Source organism: Peromyscus leucopus, chromosome 6 (genome assembly GCF_004664715.2).
Source record: "Peromyscus leucopus breed LL Stock chromosome 6, UCI_PerLeu_2.1, whole genome shotgun sequence".
Taxonomy (NCBI): Eukaryota; Metazoa; Chordata; class Mammalia; order Rodentia; family Cricetidae; genus Peromyscus; species Peromyscus leucopus.
The window spans coordinates 52,930,393-52,956,697 of NC_051068.1; the positions used below are offsets into that span (position 1 = coordinate 52,930,393).

The 26,305-nt window shown below is 37.1% G+C and overlaps 1 protein-coding gene across 2 annotated transcripts in view; it reads right to left on the bottom strand.

Annotated features, from left to right (window-relative positions):
- Positions 1–26,305, bottom strand: part of Pdcd10 (programmed cell death 10) — a 40,966-nt gene that overhangs the window by 9,032 nt on the left and 5,629 nt on the right. The window contains exons 2-5 of one of the 2 annotated variants that reach the window (XM_028867191.2): positions 14,521–14,737; positions 6,994–7,047; positions 2,336–2,453; positions 870–996 (exon numbers count right to left, since the gene is read on the bottom strand). In XM_028867191.2, the coding sequence (XP_028723024.1) occupies positions 870–996; positions 2,336–2,453; positions 6,994–7,047; positions 14,521–14,616 (395 nt within the window). In that variant the 5' untranslated portion in view covers positions 14,617–14,737. The remainder of the gene's footprint in view (positions 1–869; positions 997–2,335; positions 2,454–6,993; positions 7,048–14,520; positions 14,738–26,305) is intronic. The other variant, XM_028867192.2, reaches the window with a different exon arrangement.

Genomic DNA, 26,305 nt, shown 5'->3' on the forward strand with positions numbered 1-26,305 from the left:
TCAACTTGACACAAGCTAGGGTCATCTGACAAGAGTGAACCTCAACTAAGAAAAAGTCTCCATAAGACTGGCCTGTGGGTGAGCCCGTGGGTATTTTCTTCGTTGATGATTGATATGTGTGAGCCCAGGCCACTGTGGAGAGTACCACTCTTGGAGAGGTAGTCATGAGGTATATATAACAAAGCTAAGCAAGCTAGTAAATAGCATTCCTCCATGGCCTCTGCTTCAGCTCCTGCCTTCAGGTTCCTGCCTTGGTTTTCCTCAATGGACTGTGACCCCGTAAGCAAAACACCCTTTCCTCCTCAAGCTGCATTTTTGGTCATGGTCTTTATCACAGCAAAAGAAACCTAAGTAACAAGTGGGCCACAAGCCTGAGATCTAGTTCTCTAGAACTCCTCCTTTTGCTGTTTGCCTACCCATCAGGCTCTTAGACCCTATTATTTAACCTACAATCCAAAAGAAGAGATTTAGAGGTTCATTCAGTCTGGTCAATATCAGAAAATGCTAGTCACATCTACATATTCACTTACTCAAATGACTTATGCCATTTCTGAAATGAAAACTATGTTGGTCTTTACTGCTACCAATGTAGTGTCTGCATATGTTTTCATTTGAAATCCACAGGTTCCCATTATTTATATACTTTAAATTATCATGTTTTGTTCACTGTTTCAAAAATTCATTCATTATTGCCATTTAAACATTCTAAAAAAACCAGGATATTCTGAAGTCATTATATTCAAAGATAATGACATCCAAAAACTTCAGATTTTATTCCAAAATAGTATTTTAGTTAAATTTCATATCAAAATACAAAGAGACTTAAGGACTCTTGTTTTTAAACAAGTCAAAGCAAAAACCTCACTCACTTGATTGTCTGTAGAAACCTCACTCTGTCATTGATCTCGTCTGGGATCTTACTGAGAATCTGTTTAAGTGCCCGTGCCTTTTCATTTAGATCCTGGAATTCTGGCTCTGGTCGTTCAATCATGTACTCTGATAAAACAAAAACACAATAAAAAATGTCATGTAATTCTCTGAAAAATTCAAGTCTAAGAGTTGATCAAAGGAGGATGTAGTGGGAGGAGGGCCATTTTGTTAGAAAAGACAAAGGAAGTTCAACTTGATCCAGTTTTAAAAAAAATACCAAATAACCAAAAACCTAGGATTTCTCTGAAGTAAAACAGCCTAAGACCAAACATTTTTAATTTGAGCTATTTGGAAAAACCTAATAAAATCTTAAAAACCATATCCATCCACTAATATAAAGGAGAGGAGGCTTTATCAAGCTCATGAGTCCTCTGTTATTCTACTATATCATGAAACCTTAAATAATGAAATTCATGAAGAATGCAAAGGTCATTTATATATCAATGCGAGGGAAAGGTTAAGTTCCTTTAGTATTAAATATATGATGATTCATTATATTATAACTCCTACACTATGGAATGTACTATGGTTCATTATATTAAACCCCTATAGTATGGAATATACTATGATTCATCATATTGAAACCCTTATAGTGTTGAATATACTATGGCTCATTATATTAAAACCCCTATAATGTAGAATATACTGTAGCTTGTTATATTAAAGCCACAAAGTTGTTTGTATTTTCAGTATATTCCTGGAACTTCATTTGAACCCAACCTAAGGGCTGGGATCAGCGAACGGATTTTTGGAAAAGAAGTTCAATCAGACTTGGCAGATGAACAGGCCAACTACCATGCTCACTGTCTAGCAGGAAGCTCACCAACTTACACTTTCAATGTCAGCTGGCCAAACTGGTAGCAAATACTCAGTCTCAGGAAAGGAAAGACATGCAATCAGCTCAACAGAAGACATGTCCTCTATTAATAAATGTAGGGCACTACTATATTTTTCTAAATATTGGAAAATGCTATTAATTTTAAATGAAGCTATTTCTAATTGTTTTTATTAAAAAGCAAAATAGCAAAAATGTTAAAAAATGTTGTCCTCTCAAATCTGTGGTTGGAAAAAGAAATGCTACTAGCAGTAGCTTCAACTAAGACAAATGGCTCATCTCTTTCAAATACATATTTCTCAGAACGTTTAATGAAATGAAACTTAAGTGCTATAATGATGGGGGAAAGACAAAGCACGCAGCATCAACACATATCTCCCCTAACTAAATCTGACAAACACAGACAGTTAAAGGGCCTGCTTGTCTACTTACACAGACCATGTCCACTACTATCACAAGAAGCATGAAGAGATTAGGGGAGGGAAAATGGCTATCTGGATGAATGGTAATGAGCTCAAAGAAGTGCTTCTCAAGAATAGAGAAACTAAACACAACTCTCCTTTCTGGTACCTTCTACATCGTCAGCTGCCATACGAAGAAGGGACTCTGTGAAGTTAACTTCTACACTTTTTTTCTCTAATATTTTCATAATGATGTCTTGTGTGAGGCCTGGATTTTCCTTTTCAGCCTGTAAGAAAAAAATTGTTTTCATGTAATCAGCATTTTAAAGCTAAATTTTAATAGTTCAGAAATTACTCATAACCAGAAAGCACTGGTGAAGCAGGTGCCACCAAGGGCACCATATTCAACTTTGTTCAGCTCACGCATCACAAGCTCTTCAGTATACGTAAAGTCACAGAGGTACTCGGGATTCCTTGCTTCTCCATTATGTCCTCTTTCAATCAATTTAACAGTGACAGAAATACACACACACTCTCTCTCTGTCTCTCTCTCTCTCCATAGTAGTCTTTTCATGAATTTAAGTACATTGAGAATTCTCAGCATATGTAACATTTCCTCTTAAGGATGAGCAATAATAACTCTTACCAAATGTACTTTGAAGATATGCTGTATTAGAATTACATGCCAGGAAAAACAAAAACTAGTTTTTGCTAAAATTTATTAAATTTTATTTAATAAAATAATTTAGTAGTTTTTGCAGTTTTTAATAAAATTTATTTCTCTTACCCTATTTTTCCATACAATAATTTCCATTTCCTATTTTATTTTCATAGCAAGAAATTTTGTTCAATGGCTTTTAAAATATCACTCTTTGAAAACTGATTTTTATTTATTACTATTCATGCATGTGTGTATGTGTAACGGGATGTCTGTTGACCACAGTGCAAGGGCACATGTGGACAGGTCAGAGGACAGCTCTGGGGAGTCAGTTTTCTTCTTCCACCTTTGCCGGGGTTCAAGGGATTGAATGTTACTCATCAGGCTTGCTTGACATTAGCATTTTATTTATGCATGGAATCATCTTTGCAGCCCTCCACAATACCCCTGAAAGTTATATACAGATCATGAGAAATAAATGCACATTTCTTCTTTGTGACCTGTACTTCTTAGGGTACCAAGATTGAGCCAAACCACGAAATTGAATGTTAAGGCAAATTTCACATTTCCATTTTCTCAATTTAGCTTATTCTGTTACTAAAAAAGTTCCTAAGCACATTGAAAGTTTGTCTCCTTTAGGATGCCTGCTGATTAAATCCATATGATGATGGTTTTTCTCTTTTGTCCCAATTAACATGTAGAAACAGTTTCCACTCTTGATCCAATGGCACTCACTCTACTTCTTAGTTGTCAAGCACAATTAACCTCTCTGCTTTTGCTGTTTTATTCTGTTGTCACTGCAGTGAATTTTCTTCTGCATCACCACTTTCTTAAAACACTCTTGTTCTTATGAGGTCTCAGACAGGAAAACCTCAGAGATTGTGAACTAAAGTAGGAAAAGACAAAATATACACATGTACCTCAATGTTGGGATCCCTGTACCTGATGTCAAATGCTATGCTTATCACTTAGATAAATGATTAATGAAGCATCTAAACTGTTTCTGTTTTGTCAAGGTGAACTTTAAAAGAAAAATTGCCAAATATAGTTAAATGCACTGTTAAGAGTATTAGTTTGCTGAACTGCCAAAAAACTGTACTTGATGCTTATTTGGTAACAGTTGTTTACCTTCCTTGTCCAAGTAGCATTAAGTCCACCTACATCATAATGAATTATCTCGGGGGAATGAGAGCATTTGCTGTGTGCTTGCAGGAAATATTAGCAAAAAAAAATCTTGCTAAAAAGTTAGTGCTGAAAGAATTAAATGCTCTAAGTCTGCACACAAAGTTTTAAATACTAGTTTGATCTGAAACAGCAAACTATCAGAACTGGAGAATGCAAAAGTCTCACAGAGGCCCTGAACGTTCATAAAGCTCTTAGCACCAAATGCTGTTTATCAAGTACTTTAGGTTGTACAAATAACTTGGGTAAGTGGTATGTTCTAACAATTTGGCAACCCCGAAACTTAAATTCTATGCATACAACAAGAGACAGCATTTTATCTCATTGCTAATAAAAGCTATGTATTAATGGGGATGCTTGCATTTCCTGAGCACTGTAGTTTCTTAAATACTGGGCTTAGATTGGAACTACCATTCTCCTTTCTTCTTGCACACTGACTTTCTTGTGGTACTTGCTTTTTTTTTTTTAATTTATAACCCCAAATGTATTTATAAATTAGAAATGGAAAGATCTACAAATGAAATTATGAAGGTTCACCAAAGTCATTTAATCTGTCAGTTTCTCATTCATTTTTATGTCTTAATAATATTCTATTGTATGAATAAGCCACATTTTATTTCTCTCTAATATTTGATAGCTATTTGAGTTGTTTTAACTTTTTTACTATTAGCAACACACTGCTGTAAACCTTCATGTACATGTTTCATAGGTGCACATTTTCAGTAGTTTGAGGATATATTCCTAAGGGTAGAATTGTTGAGTAACAGAGTAACAATGTTTTGCATTTTGACCAACCACCAAACTGTTTTGCCAAAGTGGCACACCATTTTACAATCTCACCAAATCCTTTAAAAACAAGGATGTGGTACTTGCTTTTTATTAGTTCCACAAAGATATGACATCACTGAAAGGAACGTAGATCAATCTAGCATGTTGACATCACGAACTATTTCAAGTTAAGTTCATGTATTGTAAACAGATGCTAAGTATCATGGTACTCACTGTTCTAAAATACTTCACAACCTCCTTGAGTTTGCAGAGTGCCTGGACACAAGTTTTGGGAATATGTCTTAGAATTTTGGGCTAAAGTCCTGGCTAAACTACTTAGTTCAAAAGCTCAAATTGAACAAGTGCCTCTGAAGCCTCTGTTCTTAGATCAGAGACACTATCTGCACTTGACAGATTTCAACCTTGAACTTGATGGGTACTCAACCTTTGTAAACACTCTAATGTGAGAAAAACATCCACTCCATAAAAGCATAGTTTTATGGTCAGTGATTACCAATGTAGGAGATAGCACAGCATGTCAGCAACTGCCAAGAGGGGCAGGGTAACAGGTAATCAAGAATTGATACCTTAATAGAAAATAGTCTGTGACATATTTTTATTTGGGGAAAACCTACTAATCTTTTCCTCCAAATAAAAACAGGTAATACAATATGATTAAAAAATCACTGAATAAGCCAAGAACTAAAAGTATGGATTCAAAAACTAGCCAGGCAATATCTTACTGCCATGTTCAAAAGGAAAGATGTTTTAAAATTTATTTTTATTATCTTTAATTACGTGTCTGCACGTGGGTGTGTGCACGTGAGTGGAGGTGCCTGAGTAGGCTAGAGGTATAGAATCTCCTGGAGCTGGATTATAGAAGGCTGTGGGCCTCCTGACACTGGTGTTGGGAACAGAATTCAGGTCCTCTGGAAGAGCAGTGAGTTTTTTTTAACCTCTGAGCCATCTCTCCAGTTTCTCAAAAGAGAAATTTAAAAATACAAAAATCACCTTTTCTACAGAGATCCTTTAATTTGATTTGAAATCTAACTAGCTGTGAGATTTAACAATAAATCACTGCTTTACTATGTGATACATGATGCTTTCAAATAATTTTCACTATTTTTAAAATTAAGAATCATCACTATGAACTTGAAGCAGAATAGTACTTGCCTGTAGTTTCCAATACTTGGAAGGTTGAGACCAAAAGGTCTTTTGAGGGCAGAAGTTCAAGGCTAGATCTGTGGCTAACAAAGGTACCCATGGACAAACCTAGATATGTCTATCTATCATAGTCACACAACTGTAATGCTGTCACACTGTCATGAGAAAATTCCTCAAGAATACATTGTTTTACCTATTTCTGAATATAACTAAAGATAACAGCTACTAAAAATTTTATTCTTAATTTAAACATTAAAATATTTTGACTTAAAAATAAAAGCATAACTTAAACTTAAAAATAAAGCATTACTTTAGTTAATGATGGGAATTCAAAAGTAAACAAAATTAATCTGGGGGCACCCAAACATATATATGAGTTGAGAAAGCAGGTAATAATTGAAAATAATATGCTTAATATGTACATTTAGTCTCCAGAGTACAGTTATACAATAGAAATATACCCTGAGAACAAATATGAAATCAATCATACAATTTTAAGTTTTCTAGTGGTTGTATACAGTGAAGTTGCTTTATTACTAAGCTAGCTTATGCTCATTTTAGTACAAAGTTACCAAGCATGTTTGTATTTTATACTCAGCACACATCTGTTTAAAGAAATCATACTTCTAAGAGCTCAACATGTTGCCAGCAATGATAAAATCAACAGCTCGGGTCTAAGGCTAATAGAAGAACATCACTTGGAGTGCTTTAAATATATTTTCAAAGTAACCGTAATCTGCCATATATGAGGTAGATTTTTATATCTCATAATTAAACAATATGAAGTATAACTAATTTACATTTTTATAAACATGTTTTTTAAGAATAGGAAAAGGAACATAAAAATGTTCTTCTAAAACTGACCATCTGAAACACCATTTGTTGTGGTTTGCCTTTTGTAAGTGCTTAAAGCTTATACAGAATAGACCAAAGTGTAAGAACTATCTAAGTAATCTAAAATAATTTTCACTAAAAGAAAACTAACAACAATCACATGGTGGTATTTAGACTTACATATAACAGTTTAGTAAATCTAAGAGGTTATTGTGGCTCACCTTAATGAAAGCGGCTCTCAGGGTCTGAGCTGCAGACAAATTTACTCGTTCTAGCTACAATAAAAAAATTACAATTAATACAAATGTTCTTGGGAAAAAACATTTCTGATGTTTCACTCTCCAGTAATGATAAATCCATCATACAATAAGCAAAAATGTTTTAATAAGTCACAGTTCTTCAAACATTTAGAATTTGTACTCAAAACTGAATTTTTTTTTAAAAAAAAATAAGATGTATTCTACCTTAAAGGTAGATTTATGATACAGAATATATGGTATACACATATAATACAGAATTCTAAGTCTTAAGAGAAACTACACATAACTTGAATTCCTGAAAATAATGAGGACTAAGGAGAAATTCACTGCTCTGACTCCCTAGCTATAGTTCTGTGTGTACATGCAACTAACAATCCAAGAAAGACCAACATAAGGAAACATGTGTCTAGATTCCATTTCGTACTGCCTTCCTTTTTAATTACTTTAACTCTGTCAAGGATTAAGCTTAGTCTATTTTTTGCCAATCAGCAAATAGTGCTGACAAAAAATAATAATACTCAAACTGAAGCTCAGATCATCAGAATTTCAGAGTTGTTTCCATCTGTTGTCTACTACTCCAGCAGTAATTTTCTAAAATAGTAAACCAAAGTTAACTGCAGGTGCTGGAGAGAAGGCTGAGTAGTTAGGAGGATTCATGGCTCTGCAGAGAACCCTGGTTCAACTCCCAGAACCCATATGATAGCTCATACCTATCTATAGCTGCAGGAGATTTAACAACTCTTTCTGGCCTTTACATACAGGGACTGCACACATACATAATACACTTATATACATGAAGCAGCCAAAATGCTCATACACACTAAAGTAATTTTTTAAAAAGGTTAAATGTAATGACTTTAATTTTACATCAAATGTGAGGCTAATAACTCAACTTATTTTAATAGTAAACAACGCATTTAAGAAATGTATCAGTACAAATTATGTAGCACAGGACAAAGCAAAACAATCTGTCAAAAATAACAATTGATGCTGGGCGGTGGTGGTGCATGCCTTTAAACCCAGCACTCGGGAGGCAGAGGCAGGCGGATCTTTGTGAGTTCGAGGCTAGCCTGGGCTATAGAGTGAGTTCCGGGAAAGGCGCAAAGCTACACAGAGAAACCCTGTCTCAAAAAAACAAAACAAAACAAAAAAATTATCTCACAATAAACAATGTACCATTTAGCTTAGTATTTAATCTGACTTCTACGGAGGGCTGTGAAATGCACTAACTAGGTAAAGGGAAGGTAAAGGAGCCCAGTAAACAGTTATGGGAAAGAACAGACTGTAAATAGCTTTTAACACTGGCAAAGGTCTATCTCAACAATGAAAACAGTTCTACTTCCAATAGTTGATGTAATTATAGTGAATGCTGTTTATTATAGTGAATGCTGTTTAAAGTAACGGTGCGGCTCATCAGATCTTAGGCTGCTACGAAATCTGGGACAGGCAGACAGGATGGATGTTTTTATACTGACAGCCCATGTTCTTTGTGTTTACAGCCTAGGGCCTCCTTCTGACCAGCCAAAGCTCTGAGTCAGATGTGTGCCTTCAAGCAGCAGCATTATTAAATAACTCAGTATCATCCTCACTGGAACACAAGTAAAAGCCCAGAACAGCAAGTGCAGAGCTGGTAAAATGTATCCAAGATAGGAATTTCTAGACTAAATTTGCACATTTGTATTTTACAAAGACAACAGTCACAGGAAGGTCAGACATAGCTTAGTAAATCCAAGCCTGTAAACTGAAGCCCTTCAGCAAAGCTCTATTGGGAGTCGTTTTGTGGTTACTGTACACCCACATATCTGCAATGAACTCAATAGGTTTCTTACTCATCTGGCTTCCAATGCCCAAGAGTTGCCAGGTACACAGGCCCAGACCTCCTATTTGCAGAGAAGCTCCCATCTCAATGAACTATCTAAATTGTTCTCAAATCTACACAGGCCTGTACTGTACTTAGGCAGCCAGATTTTTACCCCTCTATAAAAAGTACTTCTTTTACCCCCTCTCAGTTGTGATTAAGATTTAACAAAACCATGTTCAACACACTATCCCTCTTCTCCTGACAAAGTTCTGAGAACATTCTAATAACAGCAGCCATTTCATTAGGCATCAACTAAGTGCCTATGGAGTCTCTTTCTACAAAATAATCTCTAATTTTCACAATAAATCTGTTGCTATTGTCATAATTTACAGATGGAAACTCTGGTTGATACAAGTTTCCAACTTTGTACTGAGACAAGGATCATGCCATAGGCTTGGCTCTCAGGCCTGTACACAAGCAGAATTTATCATTTCCTACATCATTTTCTACACTGGAGTTGGGAATTGCAACTCTGTAAGAACTAGCAGATACCCGAGTTCTACCATGTTGAAGAAGTCAATGTTAAAAAGGATTCAGACCCTTACTAACCAGAAGTTTGAACTCAGTAGCTATGTGAAAAGCTGAACAGTGGGGCTGTCATCAGCTTAGTTTTCGGAGATAGTACCTGAAGTGGTTTGAAAACCAAGAACTGGCTTCTTAAAACCATCTTCACAAGCTCTACCACTCAAAGGTTTCTTCAGAGTTAGTGACACATGAGGATATGATGATCTCATGTTAGTCTCTAACAGAAAAAAAAGTTTGCAGTTTGTTTCCAATACTTATTACTGAGTGGAATCCTGAAAGCTGTTGGAGTTACAGCTGTTGGCTAGAGTAGTTTCATAAAGAACCCTGAACTGTTTGCAAAGTTACTAGATTACTAGTAATTGACAGTTTATACACCACATAGTTGGCCCTAATGGGGAGAGATTACAGCTACATTTTGCATCGCTGGACACCAAAATAAGTGGCATTGCTTGGGCCTCTGCCTCACTTTATGTCACTACTGAGAGGAGGACAAGAAAAGCATTCAAATTAGAGAAAAGGGTGCTGAAAATAGCTTATCTGCACTATGAGGTGGACAACAGTGTCTGTTGAAGGATCCCTTAAGGAAGTGAGCATGGACCTCTCAGCTCAACCCCACACTACCAACTGCACCAGGGCTCCTTCCTCAGAATTGAGGATAGCTTTTCAACACTATTATCAACTGTACTTGCCAAATTTATACTCAGGTTCACAAATAAAATACTTTATAAATTCAAGTGTAATCCCAGTTCTCAAGAGCTCATTTATTGTACTGATCCCTCTAGAAGCATCAGTTATTCCCATATTTTTCAAGTATCACATGGATTTCCAAACCCATAGTTAGAAGAAAATAGAAAAAAAAAAAGAAAGAAAGAAATCAATTCAGCCTTTGTTCAAATTTTCAACAGTATTGCATAAAATCTTGTAAAAGTTTTTTTTTTTTTTTTTCCTCTCTAAAGGTCAAAAGAATTAGGTTACTTAGTTCTAAACTGGATATAAATCTACTGGCTTTCTTAACATCAGACAAGATCAGGTTTTCCCAGGGTGACCACCATCCTTACACCAACAAGTTTATTGATCCTATTTCTTAGGCTAAACCTTAAACTAAACTGGGCCACATCACAAGGCTCAAACTCCAGGTGTATCTTGTAGGAATGTGGCGAGTCAAGTGGAAAAGTCGGCATGTTAGCTGCCACAGAAAGCAAATGTCCTCAGCTCTGCTCTGTCCAGAAGACAAGGAAAAAACCCTCCTCTGTGTTCCCAAGAGAGTAGTTCCCGAGTTTACCAAACTCTATGACAAATCAGACAAGACGGGCCACATAAGTAGTATACAAACATCTGCTGACTCTGTTGGAAAGTATGCAAACATTCTATGCTGACCACAATTTTATCAAAAATATTGGATGAGATCTTCATAATTATAACACCATATGCCTAGTATTACTCTAAATACATCATAATACATTAACTAATATATTTTCACAGGTTGTTGAAAATTAAATCAGTTATTCTTTATTCCAATTTTAGTCATCAGGAAATCCAGGCAAAAGCATGTCTTTTTTGCAGCATTATACTAAGTGACAGCCCAAACTAGGATCGATGACGAGACTACAGGTAAAAATCCATTCACTTTTCAGTTTGCCTGAATTCTTCCCCTCCCAACAAAAAAGAAGTAAAGAGGTTAAGCTAGAATAGACTCAGGTCACATTTGTTTACTAGGAAAAAATGTAGAGCTATATATCAGCAAAAACTGGCAGAAGTAGCTCGCTGAGAAGCTTCTGAATAGAATATTATTCACAAGTATATTTTGAAGTTATTTATTAATAAATTTTTGCAGCCTAAAATTCCTATTTAGTTGCAAAACTTTATTTCACAAAATATGCCCCATAATGCATCAGAATGTATTTTATCTTAAACCTATCTCTCCACATACACGTGGCTTATGTTTCCTGGAAGAAGGAACTCCCCTCCTCTCTTCTCCATATACAAAGACTCGGTAAGAACAATGCAGTTACAGGAGAACCTGACCAAAAGCCTGGAGGTCTGTAGAAAGCAGGTTTTCCATAATGCGGTAAGGAGGAGGACTATTTCACAGTAAGTTTATGTGTACAATTTCTGGGGCTCTGAACTCAGTGGCCACTGGCTGAACGAGAAGTGTGCTCTTTCTCAGTTATCTTACAGCTGCATTACTAAGTACAGCCAGCGCTCAGAATGCCTGCCATAAACAAGTGATTTGTAAACTTGAGCAAGAGTATAAAAATCTCTAACATGAAGCTTGTCCCTCTAGATAAATGATACCTAGACTGTAGCTACTATGAATAAAATGTTAAGAAGGGAAGGAGGAGACTTCCTAATGCTTAGGATATACTAAGGGAAAGATCTGGAAAGCCACTTCTATTTTCAGCATCCCCACTGTGATTCTATTCTCTGGAGAAGTAATTTGAAACTATTTTTTATGTTTATCTCAACCTGTACAGTACAGAATAATAAAGCCAAAGTAAACTATAATTTCCCAATGGTACCTATACAAAAAATTCAGTTTTGAACTATAGTTAACTGTGACTTTAATTCATTAGGTACCTTATATTAATACACAGAAATGCTAAAGAATAACGCTAGCAGTGACTACAATGCCTTTTAACCCAACACTTCATTCATGAAGTCCCAATAATTCTATTCTATTCCTCCATCCAACTCTAGATTTCATCTGTCAAGAGGAAATTTAAGTACCACTGCCATATCTAAAACAATAGTTTAGAGCATGTTTTTGAATACAGGACAGGAAGTGATTATTTTTTTAAGTGTGCTACAAGGTTAGGCCAGCAAGCTGAACCTCAGAATGAGACCTCAGTAATCGGGTGCAGCAATGCTAAGTCTATCACTGGCAGCCACTTCATTTTCAAACCGTGCTCCTCAAAATTAATTCTTAGAACAACGATGAATCACTAAGCCTATGCCCTTGAGGCCACATGTGTTTTCAGATCTCATCTGGGGTACAGCACCATCTTTACTTATAGATTTACCAGCCTACTCACAGCAGCTTCCTTTTCTTGGAAGTAAATTTCTCTTACATGTGAGTAAAATAAAGTTCTTATCAGAATTAATCCTAACAATTCGTATAACCCAAGCCCCATATTTCTGGAGCAAATTCAAGACTCATACACATTAGGAAGTTAGTTACCCCATGTTTCTAGAACAAAAGCCTTCTCTCATTCCTCTTCACTAACTGGAGGCTGAAACTGATGCTCTGTAAATGAAACCTGCCTCCTCTCAAACCGAGAGTCAAAACACCAGATTAATCCAGAAATTCTCCCTAACACTGCAGCAGACACTAAGCTGAGCACACAGACCTAGAAAGACAAAGCACCTATGAGTGAAATTATAAAAATGATTTTTGAAGAATGTAAGAAACCCTAACTACTTCAACCCTAAGCTCCTTACCTAACCTAAGGGCTTTCTCCTTGTGTCACTCCTGGTACTAAGTCAGCTAAGGAGCCCTAAACAGCCATGTTCCCCAGTGCATTCTGGAGAACAGGTATGATGCTTGTTTCTCTCTATCCTCACGCCCTAGCACAGTACTAAGCAATAAGCAGTCAGAATGTACCATAAGGAAGCACTTCCTTCTAATAATAGCTACTTGCAATGAAGTATCACAACAAAAAGATGGATCTAATTATTGGCTTGTTGAAAGCTGCCCCAGATGGGACTACCACAGAGGCAACTTTTAAGTTTTACAAGAGAGGCTTTCTCCTTAGTAAGAAAATACTCCTGAATTTTCTAACCTCTTGCACAGTTAGGTTTGGTTGTAAGGTTAAGTTCTTAAAAAATAGATGTACATGGAAGTCTTGTGTAGGACTTTTTTTTAGTAAAAGTTATACTAAGTAAGTAGACCCCCAATGGAAACAAGACTTCACATCTTACCCTTCTGGACAAGAACTTAGGACATGATGGAGCTTTAGTAGCTATCATACATCCTGAGGAGATTGTAACATGATAAAGCAGAAGATGAATTTCTGATGACACAGACTTATAACACTATTAGTCTTGAAATCCTCTGCCTCCAAAATCTTTTATGTAATGGAGATAGAAACTTTTACTTATACCATAATTTTGAATTTCTCCTGAAAGGCCTCTGAACCTATTTGGTAATGTTTGAAATTCTACAATATGCCTGGTTTGAAAAAAAGGATAATGAATCATTCTCTCCTGCTTCTAAGATTAAGGTTCATAAGTACATCAAGTGCATCAACCAAAATAATGTGAGGACAAAAAAATTGAGTCTTAGAATAACACTCTAAAATGCTTTGGCATTTTCCTAAGGGCTTCCAGCTATCTTAGCAACAAGAACATTGGTGATTCTGAAGATTAGCTGTATTGTGCAGCAAAAATAATTATTAGTTTTTGTTTTGTTTTGTTTTTTTGCTAAAGCCACTGACTTTATAGAGACAGAACTCGCAGAATTGATGACTGTCTTATGTAAGTTTAAAAAAATAATTTCACTATTCAAGGTCTCCATTCAACATTATAGAGAAGGAATTAACTAACATCAAAGGGACTTACCAGTCTAGAATTTTCTTCATATATTAGAATAATGTTAATTTAAACAAACAAAAAAGAAAGAAAACGAGAAATGTACTTGTGTCATGTTCCTTCAATAAAAAAGCTACCAATGATTTCCTCAGATACAACGTAACAACATCTTCCAAATATCAATTTTTAAAATGGGTTTGGTCACCATGACCTTGTGCCTGCCATTCTGGCTATGTGCAATGTACTTGTTTCTACTCTTGTCTCTTAGATTCTAGCATATATGTATCTTGTTTAGTGGGGCCTGTTCTGAACCCTACAAGAGCCCATCTACCAATTTCTCATTTTTTCTCCCTTACTTAATAGTACTTACTGTAATTTTCAACTTAGAATTGTATGTAATATCTATCTCCCCCACTAAGAATATCATATCTATTTGCTTTTGTTTCTACAGTTGTATGTATGAACTGGACCCAACAGCCAACACCAGTTCATACAAATGTCTGTCATGTGGGAGAACAGATGAGTAAATGAAGCCAGGTACTAAGGAATTGCAGAAATCTTAAATGTACACTCACCTCATTAAACACAGGATACATAACTGCATAGAGAGGCATAGAAACCATGGAAGTGGTCTCAGCTTCATTCTTCATCTCTTCCATTGTCATCCTCATTCAAAAGCCAACTACAGTAGAAAAAGCAATGCTAAATGCAAAGGAATCTTCATTCACTGCAGAATTTCTTCCTTTTCTATGTATATATGATAAAGAATGGTACACAAAAAAGAACAGCAATCTGGTGGAAGGGAAAGGAGAAAAAGCAATTTATACTATAGGGAAACAACAAAATTTTAGAAACATTCCTTTTAAAATTAGAGTTGCTGGCTATCACACCCAGAAGCTATTTGTTAATACATGTTCCATGTGAAAACCACCCCAGTCAGCAAGATACTTTGCTCTTCTTTACAGACTCAAGATTCAGAGACCTCTTGAAGTGAAGCACCCTTTCTGTCCCCAGGTACTCAAGGAGCCTAGACGTTGACAAATTAATGTTTAGTACCTATAGACACAAGATGTAGTTCTTACTCATTAAACAGGTCTTTACAAGATTCTTCCGAAGAACTCAATTGTCTGACAAAGAGCTACAGTAGTGCTTCAAAAGCTCCCGTCAAATCTGAGTGCTTAGTATTCTACTGTACCTTTACCAGTGAAAGGGGCTCAACAGCTGCTAACAGCTAAGTCCTGGTTACGGCAATTTTTAAAAATGGAAGGAAAAAAAAAACCAAAAAGTTTCCTTTTTCTGAGCTAAACTTTGTTCCCTGACTTTACAGGATACTACCAAAACCAATTCCTAAACTTTATAATACAGAGCAAGAGAAAACCACTAATATAACATACTACTGTAGATTTATGAAGATTGCTTTGGTTCTAAATTGCATGAAGGGAAGAGCAGAGAAGCAGAATTACAGAAAGTGGAAACTTACCAAATTAATAAGTCAATGCAAGAGATAAATAGGGATCAGAGCTAAGTAAGAAGAAGCAGGTAAATACCAATGGTAGTCTTCCTGTTCCTATATAACTACTTAATATGCTTCTAGGTGATCTACCTTCATGGTGGCACATGCATCTAATCCCAGCACTCTGGAAAGAAAGGAGGGTTTGCGAGTCAGAGGTCCATCTATGCTTCAAAGCTAGTCTCACTTAATAAAACAAAACAACCAACCACACAAAACAAACTTGGAACCAAGGAGAACATAGATGAAATAGTAAGAATCTATGGCCCCAATGAAAAAATGTGAGAAACAGCAAAATAGGATCAGAGACAGACCTTCGAGAGCAACTGAATTTGATAATATGGAGGATCACTTGTTAAATGTTTTATTGATTACCCATATGCATGATAGTAAATACACATCAGCTGATAAAACATACAATCTTTAATCATATAGTGCTGTCATGAAAGGAAAAGAGAACATGAACAAGTGTGAGAAGGAAAAGCAAAGCTGGCCTGTCTACTTGCTGAAATGGGAGAGGGTGACAAGATCAGCATTACATATTGTTTCATCAAGAAGATGGCCAGACAGTTTAAAAGCCATGGAACATAGACAATGACTTAGAAATTAAGAGCACCCTTCAAAGAACAGCATACTAGCTAGCATCTTGGAAGCTTAGAGTGAGCTGATCAAAAGAAAGGTTATGTTTTCCCCAGTATTTCAGTATGAAGGAGATGGCAACGAGCAGAGCAGGATTAATTGGATCATTTTTACTTTACTCTTAAGTACACATGTAAATATCACCTAAAACAGGAATTGACAGGTTCAGGGATCAGGGTAGATGGCTAGAACCATTAAGAGATCCTGCTGACATCTCTACATACAATAAGCCTACTCAAATCTTATGCATATACTAGTCTTGTGCTTTTCTTGGTCTTGTATTTAGTAAGCGGTTTCTCCTCTAAAACTAACATTATACTATTATCAGATCTTTAACAACCTTTTAATATTGTTACTATGAAAAAATGCTCCTCCAAATACTTTACAACAGAACTGTTTTTAGAATATACATTACAAACTGGACCACTTACGGTTCAATAGCAGGAGATAGCCACCAATGGTTCCAGTAAGGCTTTTAACAGACTGAATTACTCTGCCAGATTTAATTAAGCTGAAGTGTGCTTCTTTCATTCCTTCCAAATGCTTCTTCATTTGAAATGGTTTTATGGACAACCTATAGACATGCCAAACCAACAAAAAGCTTGCTATAGAAATAGCCAGGGCCCACTGAGCAGAGGCCTGAGGACCTTGTTTTGACAAGCTTCCTTCCTTGGACAGTTGCAAGTTTCAGCCATGCCATGGGAGATGAACAACACACTAAAGGGTACTTGTTTCTGGGTGAGAAATGATCCTGCATGTACAGATAACTGAAGATCCCAGATTCTAAATCCCAAACCTGGAAGTGATCTCATCCACCTTCTACCTGTACTAAAAAACAAAAGTACCCAAAGGCTAACTAATGTGTTTGTTAGCTTTACTGTAATTGTAACAATTTGCCTGCATAAAGAATCAAAGAGGAACGATTTCTTTGCCTCAGTTTTGGAGGTTTCCGTCCACCCTGAAGACAGCACAGAGTAGCAGATGTGGCAGACAGGAAGCAGCAAGTGGCTCTCTCCTTTCTCCATTCCAGTAGATCTTGGTCCCTAGTTTATGGGACCATGCTACCCACATAAGCAGGTCTGGACAGATTTTCCCCTTAAAGTACTCTGGAAATGCTCATGGATGCAGTTCGTGGTGCTTCAAGATGCTCCTTAGTCCAATGAAGTTTACAATCAATATAGACTACCACACTGCATGTTGATTTACCCATGGGCACAAGTACTTTCTAATAATAACATAAATCATAAAAACTTAGTAAGGTACTTGCTGTTGCCACCATGTACCTGAGTTCAATCCCCATCACCCATATAAAAAGGCAGGAATTGGAGTGAAAGTATATATAATTGTAATTCCAGAGTAAACACAGCCAGCCAGATTCCTGGGGTTCACTGGCCAACCTATCCTATCCTAGCCAAACAGTAAGCCATCTCCACAACCTAGTGAGACACTGTCTTAAAAAGCAAGGTGGCGGCTCCTGTAGAACAACAAAGAGAGAAAGAGACAGAATGTGTGAATACAAGTGAATCTATCAGGAATGGCTTTATGTTTATCTTTTTATTGTGCTGCTTCAGAGGAACTGTTCAGTTCAAAGTGAGCTCTGTAGGTGAATTAGTATGCATCCATAGAATAAATAAATAAAAATAAATAAATAAACAACAACACACCAAACACACACACACACACACACACACACACACACACACACACACACCCCACACACACACAGGGCTGTAAATATTAAGAACTTTTACAAATGATACCCTTAGTTTTTGTTTAGAAATAAATGTTATGATGTAGGATTCTGTTACAAATGGAACCTTCTCGTTAATGTTCCTTATTCAAAATAGTACCATTAAATTCTAACATAAGAAAAGTCAGCTTGAAATGTCTTCCTGAGTTTAAAACAATCATCACTTGTTTAGAATGAATAGGAATAAAATAATTACTGGCCACTTCCACTTCCAAACTTAGTCTTCAGGGTTCCTGCCCTGCCTGACCAACGCCAATCTGCTCATGTAAAAAGCTACAGTATCTCACAGTTTCCTGAAACAGACTCACTTTACTCCATCTGGGGCATGAGAGATAATTCTAAAGCTGCTACTAGTTACAATAGACAAAGGAAATAAAGAAGAATTTCTTGGAATTGAACTGAATATGGTTATTTCTAAATAACCTAGACTTTCACTATTTAGCAAACAAAACAAAACAAAAGGAACAAACAAACAAAAAATGCACCTTTCTCTAGCATGGTGCAGAGTCCATGTGCTATTTTCCAATTCATGTGTATTTCTTCTCTCCATAAGGACTTAAGAGATAGCGTAGAGTGATGTTTGAATGAACACACTAAGGATGTAAGTAGACAATCTTTAAGTTCAGCCTTGCTAGTACCTTTTCAAGTACCAAGCTTAGCAAAATAAAAAACAAACACGAAAATCTAACTAGTCCTATTAAATTCCACATTTGGTCACATTTACCAGTTTTTACTTTTAGTTTCCTCAAGCTCTTCCTATTACATTAAACAAAGACAATATAACATTAGAAATTATAAGCAAAATCAAAATTTCACAGTAATTTAGACAAAAGTAAAATTAAAGATTAAATAGTAAGATATTATAAACTCTAAAATCTTGTATGTATTATGGCTGTTAGAATGTTTTTAGATTCTGAAGGCACAACTGGTGTACATTTTATTTTATTCTTTTAGGATAGGGCTCATTTTGTAACCTTGGCTGGAACTCATTATATCAAACAGCCTTGCATCTAGCTCACAGAGATCTACCTGTCTATGCCCCCTGAGTGGTGGGATTAAAAGGGTGCACCTCTATATCCAGCATTATTTCGTGTTTACAAGATTCTCCAAGTAGAAGAATTCCCAATGCTATATAACTTTGCTTTCCATACAAGCAAGACCAAAAAGGCCAATAAGCTTTTAGGAGAGGGTAAATCTTTCCCTTTAAGACAAAGTTTTAGCTCCCAAGTGCTGGGAGATATAAGCCATCGCCAACTATTTCAGAGTTTATTAGGAATACTCATTCCCAAGACTACTCACTTATAATCCAGGTATCTATTCTTAACAGATAACCCAGATGAGTCTCAGGAAGAAGGCAGTCTGGGAATCACTGTTATGGAACAACAACAACAACAATAACAAAAAAACCAACCAAACAAACAAAAAAACAGTGGATAAAGAGAAAATTTAGCAGCTAGGACCAGCTTCAAGGATACAGGTAAAATTAAGTCTGATGAAATATCTGGAAAGAATCTGCAAAGAGTACGAATCATGCTTTATGAAATTCCAATTTATCACCAGCCACCAGCTTTCCTTTTTCCATCAGAAGAAGACAGGTGGTGAAACTGTATCCTCTTTGAGGTCTTTGGTATCCTAAAACTGTTACATTTCTATTATTATATGTAATACAGGTCCAGAAAGTAAAACAACTCTCAACAGATCAAAAAAATTAATTGCAAGATCTAGTAAGGAGGTGCTCTCCAAGAATGGGCTGACTGAAAGTTTCAAATGGACACTTTCTTGTTTTCTCTACATAATTATCAAGAATCTTACTGGTCAGGCTCCTAGAGAAACCAGTTCCCCCAAACTACACGCCTTGAACTGTATAGATCACACTACAGCCATTTTACAAAGTAGGAAAGCTCTACTTTGTCCTCACGACCTTTACAACTTTTATGGTGTGTCAAGAGATACAGAGATTCCAAGTAAGAGCTAACAATTCTTAAAAGGTTTGGAAAGAGGAAGACTGAGAAATACTGTAAGCAGAAAATTCTTAGATAAAAATGAGCTTCAAATCTTCAGAATACACTTAGGTTACCAAGCTTTTATGGAATGCTACATTTAGGAACATATACAAATAAATACCTTGCTAATAGCAAGAAATATATAGCACTCTGACACTATACTGCTGGTATGCATACTTATGAATGTCCATGTCCACACACATGTATCTCATAATATCAAATAGACAGCTTATACAGGAAGCTACAGGGGGGAAGTGAAATGAAGTGCACAAATGGGCTCAAATTGTTTTGGCTAAATTGTGTTGTGTGTGAACAAATCACCTCACCTCTATTATATTCTTCTTTAAGATAATTTAAGTCCTATACTTAAAAGAGATGGAGTTCAGCCGGGTGGTGGTGGCTGCGGCGGCGGCGCACACCTTCAATCCCAGCACTTGGGAGGCAGAGGCAGGCAGATTTCTGTGAGTTCGAGGCCAGCCTGGACTACAAAGCAAGTTCCAGGAAAGGTGCAAAGCTACACAGAGAAACCCTGTCGGGGGGGGGGGGGGGGGGGGGGGGGGGGATGGTGTTAAAAATGAGGTAGTTTATAAACCAAACTATAACATCTTTACATTAAATGTTGAGTTACTAAGTATTATATTTTAGGTCTTTTAAATATTTTTCCCAGAAAAGTATATGCATACCATAATGATGTCTGTCTCACTGCACTGGAAAGTCCAGTCTGTTTAATCAAATTTTGAAGAACACTCCTTTGTTGAATTACATTTTCCAGAAATGAAAATTTCTGAGCTGAAATTGCACCTTACTCTAGCATGGTGCAGAGTCCATGTGAGAGACACTTTCCTCTTTCAAATTTGAGTATCTCAAATATGATGTTACAGTAAAAGAAAGCTAACAGAGAATTGGTACTCAAAAATGGAGCTATTGACGATAGCTACATGAGACAATGTGAAGGAGTCTTTGGGATCCGTTTTGCAAGAAGGGCTTGGAAAAGTTCAGAGGAACAAACTGTCATATAACACGGAAGGATGTAAATGTAATCATGTAAAGTGAAGGGTAATTATGTCAGATCAGAAAACACAGATGTATAAAGGAAGTCAGGCTGATGAGGGTCCCAATGGAAATGAAGACTCAACTAGCAATTGGGCTAAAAGCCATGCTTGTCACACCATGGGGTGGGAGGGTGCATTTTGTCCACTCTCTGGCACTTTGACGAAGACCAAGCTTGAACATAAATAGGCAAGCTTATCTGGAAGAGGAAATCTCAGGGCAAAAAAGCAAGTCAGGAAATGATACATACATTACCAGCAGGCAAACTTTATAATGACAATCATAAGCAAAAGGAACAGAATGGAAATTTGAAAACTTCCTAACCTGGCCAAAAACAGAGCATGTGTAAGGATGCAGCTAGAGGGTGAGGTAGCTAGGCTAGTAGGGATAAAAAATACAACCGACAGTTTGCATTAGGAGAGTAGGATGGTGCCTCAGGGCACCTCCCAAATGTGCAAAACCAAGGCACCCATCAAAGGTTCAGAGACTTAGGAGAGCAAATGTTTCAGATACCCACCCAATCAGAATCTTGGGAGAAGAGCACCCTGCCAGGCCTTGTCTGCCCAGGGAATGGTTTTCCTAGGATTCACTTTCCTTTTCTGCCAAGAGGAAACACAAAGGCGACTTCTGTGGTTCCAGTAGGCCCTGGTACAGCTTGGGCTGGTGGCAAACACTGCCATTTTCCACCTGATGCTGAGTTTCCAGGAATGCAGAGGGAAGTAGTTAAGTCACACAGGTTTTCATCTACATTTCAAAGGAAGCCTGGAAGGCCAGCTAATCACAGTGCAGTTGCAGTCATGGGAAGTTACCCGGAATGGGCAACTATGGGGCTGTAGAACCGAAGCTGAAGCTTACAGACCACGGTAAGGAAGAACTGACATGCAGTGCTCATCAGGTAAAACTACAGGAAGCATGAAAGTCACTCCGAGTGAGTAACCAAGTGGACAGTAACAAACAAAGCTGAAAAGTAGGGCTGCCCAAGCTCTTGGAAGCCCACATTCTGCCAGTGTGTCCTAGGTACAGATGTAGAGCTTTAGAATTTAATGTTTGCCTTGCTGGCTTTCCCAGGTGATTAGGGCTGAACACTGCTTCCAGTCTCCAGCTTCTCACTTCTGGAATGAATATGGGCACTTTTTGCCTGTTCCACCTTTGTATTTTAGAAGGATTAGGCTTTCTTTTTTATTTTTACAGGGGCTTGCAGCTGAGTTACACTGATCACTCAGGTAACTCTGGACTTGAACTGAGGAGAATGTCAGAACAATTAAGACTCCGGGACTCTTAGAGACTGACTGAATGCATTTTAAATCACAACATGGACATAAGCCTTGACAGGACAGAAGCTGAATGCTGTCATTTGGAAATTCGATGTCTCTCAGACCCTCATGTGTTGAAGACTTGGTTTCCATGGAGGTGGTGTTAGGAGTTGATAGAAACTTTAAGCAGTGGAACTAGTCCAAAGAACTTAGGTCAAAGGTGTTATGGCCCTGAATTTTTAAAATAGGCCCCTTTCTTGTTCTTTGTTCCCTCTGGTGTGGCGAATGATCTTATTCCTACCTCGATGGGCTGGCTCTATCTCCAAAGCACTGGGGCCAAGTGACCATGAACTACAGCCAAGTTGTTTATCTCAGGTATTTTGTTATAGAGAAAGGAAGTTAATAGATTTCAAAATTAATATTGCCTACAAGGCAACAGGGCCAGAAGTGCCGCCGACAGACCTGAGAACATCAGGAACACTGATACTCAAGAACATATGTCAATGCTAACAGCAGCTAACTTCCAGGTTTGAGGTGAAGAGAGGACAATGCATGGGGCATAGTAGTTAATATTAGCTATCATGATCACGTGCAGAAATGCACACGTAATTCAGGATGAAGTTAGGTATCCTCCATTTTCACTTCTTCAGGGCATCAAGGACCCTGAAAACAAAAAAGCTGGTAAAGATAATGGTTTTAAACCTCTCTAAGACAGCAGAACTACTGTTTAAAAATAAAATCATCTCCCTTCTCCCCGTCTGTGTGTGTGTGTGAAACAAAACATTATTCTTTCATTTAATAAATTAAGCACTTAAGTCACTATTCTATAGAATAACTAATATAACTATCACTAACATAAACACTATAAATAAAACACAAGTGAGGGGCCATAATAGTAAGGTTTAAGAGAGCATAGGATACTTAGAACCAAACTTTTCTGTAACTCAGTACCAGATCTCAATCTCTAGCCAGTAACTTCCTTTGCTATAGATGTTGACACATTTAAGAAAGTTAACTGCTAAAGTTCTAAAACTTTAAATTAAAAATAACCATTATAGACATCAAGCCCAGTCTTCAGCTTTCACAACTCAGAAACAGAATGGTAGTTGATAGTGTTAGCCAAATACATTAATGTGCTTCCAAGGTCTCTTGTATTTGGTGTTGACAAACAGTACTATGCTACCCTGCCTCACTCTGCGTCACCTCTGGCTCAATCTGTACAGAGCAAGAGCTGCGAACTCCTATAAAACTGTCAGGAGACCGAAGTAGGCAGGAATGTAGTTAAGATCTGACATTGTGAATTTCTAATTTGGTAACTCTGACTCACCTTAAAGTCAAGTATTGTACCGTGGCAAGTGTATATCCTTATATATTTGGAGGAATTACTGACCAATATAAAAATCTATGAAGTGATAAGAAGCATGTTTTTTCTACAGTATATAGCAGGAGATAAATGTTTAGGTTTGGAAGAAAGATACAGTTTAAATTTTTGCTCAGCTGGTTATACTATTTAAATTCTTTAATAACTTTCTAAGCTCACTGAGAAATGAATGTATATAGTGATTGAAGTTTTCACTTTACATGGCTGTTTGGAGTATAAAGAACCAACAAACATCTAATTCACATGGTTAGAGATGCTATTTCATCAAAGTTCCATGAGCCTTAGATGGCTTCAGGTTGAAAGGAGGCTGAGACAAAGCATATTAGAATGCAAACTCTGGCTTGTAGTGCTGTGGGATGTTCTGTATGGCTCTGATTGGTCAATAAATAAAACACTGATTGGCCTGTGGCTAAGCAGGAAGTATAGGCGGGACTAACAGAGAGGAGAAAAGAAAGAACAGGAAGGCAGAAGGAGTCCTGGCCAGCTGCCGCCAGGAAAAGTAGCATGTGAAGATGCCGGTAAGCCATGAGCCACGTGGCAAGGTATAGATTTATGGAAATGGATTAATTTAAGCTATAAGAACAGTTAGCAAGAAGCCTGCCATGGCCATACAGTTTGTAAGCAATATAAGTCTCTGTGTTTACTTGGTTGGGTCTGAGCGGCTGTGGGACTGGAGGGTGACAAAGATTTGTCCTGACTGTGGGCCAGACAGGAAAACTCTAGCTACATTGTAGGACATGTGAATTAGTGTCTCCATCAATTCTGCCACCTCCAGTCGCTTTTGCTGGCCTCATCTTCATCCTGCCTACCCAGCACAGTGGCGATCTAATGCTAGCTATCACAATGTCATACCACTTATACACAACCATTTTCCAAACTTTGACCATCAAAATTACACAACCCACAGGAAATTATTCTCAGTTTAGGAGTACAAAAAGAATTTGGTCACCAAAGGAACTTTAAGACTAGAAATGGCCTTAAAACTGCTTTTATTTTCAGGGCTGGTGAGATGGTTCAGTGAATAAGTGCATGCTGAAGGACCCTGGGTTCAATTCCCAGCACCCACATGATGGCTAACAACCATCTGTAACTCCAACCCCAGGGGACCCAGCAACTTCTTCTGACCTTCTGTGGGCACTGCACACACATGGTACAGTCATACACAAAGGCAGAACACCCATGCACATAAACATAAATTTAAAAATTCACACAAAAAAACAACAACCTACTTTTATTTTCTTAATGGACACAGGTCAGCTTAATAAAGGAAGCTGTGTCCTAGAAGCAGATTGAGTAGCACAGGAAAATCAAGATGTAATCAAAGACTGAGGGTCAATATATTAAAGGTAAAACTCTAGAATGATCCAAAGTTGACAAACAGAAACTGAGATCAGTCAGCTGGTTGATGGGAAATGGGAATAAGGAAAATAAAAAAATGGCCTCTAAGGTATTTGAAAATCACTGGTTTAGGGGATATTATTAATTTCTTATTATGATTCTTTTTATTTCCTATTCCACTGACTAACCAGAATTCAAGTATGGACAAAATTAAATAATTTGCCCTCTTGATCATGCTCCTCTTTTGGCCATGAAGCTCTCTGTGTAGGGAGCTCATAAATTAAGTGCCCAACTGAATAGTCACTTAGTGTTTAATTGATGCACATGGTGGTTTTCCTTTTGATTAGCATCTGTGATCTCTCCTTTTAATTTCACCAACATAACATTAAGATTTCACTTTAGAGTATCTTAGAAATTCAAGTGAACAGCTCCCAGAGTATGCTTCTGTTCTCTAAAACAAGACCACCCTGGACTATGTCTACTTGCTTTGTACTAACTCCTTTGTCTGAGAAGCCTACTCTTTCATTTAATAACCCCCAAGTAGGTAAGGTTCTCTACAATATGCAACAGAAACACTTTTCCTTATTTGATGGTTTTTACATCAAAACAATGCATCTAAATGCTGACAGAATCTGTGGCACTAAAAAACAAGTTGCCCCAGGTTCTCTTGTTTAACACTAGGTGCTGCTAATGAAGGCAGGGTTCCCTTGATGATGCCATTAAACTCTACTTTTTACTCCTAACTGATTTCAATACAAATTATCTTAGCTGCAAGAAGAGGGTAATAGAACGGCTATCTATATGGTATTTAGAGTCCCCTTACAATGTACCCTTCATTTTGTAAAACTGTTTATAAGAACACCTACATCAACCTCAAAATCTCGATACTATTAAAATGTCAATTTTATCATGGATAAAGGCATCTCTCAAAGCGTGTCTATTTCTGAATAAAAAGGTCATAGTACTATTCCAAATCTTTTGGAATTAAATTAAGAAAGCCTTGCAATAAAGTGCCACAGAGAGCCACTGCTGCCTAGAGGCCAGGTCTGACTCATTTAACATTTCCAAGTACCTTTTGTTGTACAACCTTACATAAGTATGAGAAGGCAGCAAGGGTGTAACATTTTAGGATTTTGTCATTTCTTCAATCCATTCACAGCTGGATTCCAGGTCATCCTGAATTAAGGCAGGATGGCTGAATAAGACAGAAAGAGTCATTTTAGCATAAAGAACCAGATGGCAAATTAGAGAAACCATGTTTTGTCCCTCCATATCAGCTATGGCTCCTAATTATTAAACAAATAGATGCATATGAAGTGCTGTATATTAAAATGTCTAAGTGCCAAAGATATCATCTTCACATCTCCTTTCCTATCTGAAGTTTAAACTCCCTAAAAAAATGTATCCATTTTTCGATTTCCTAGTACTTGTCATAG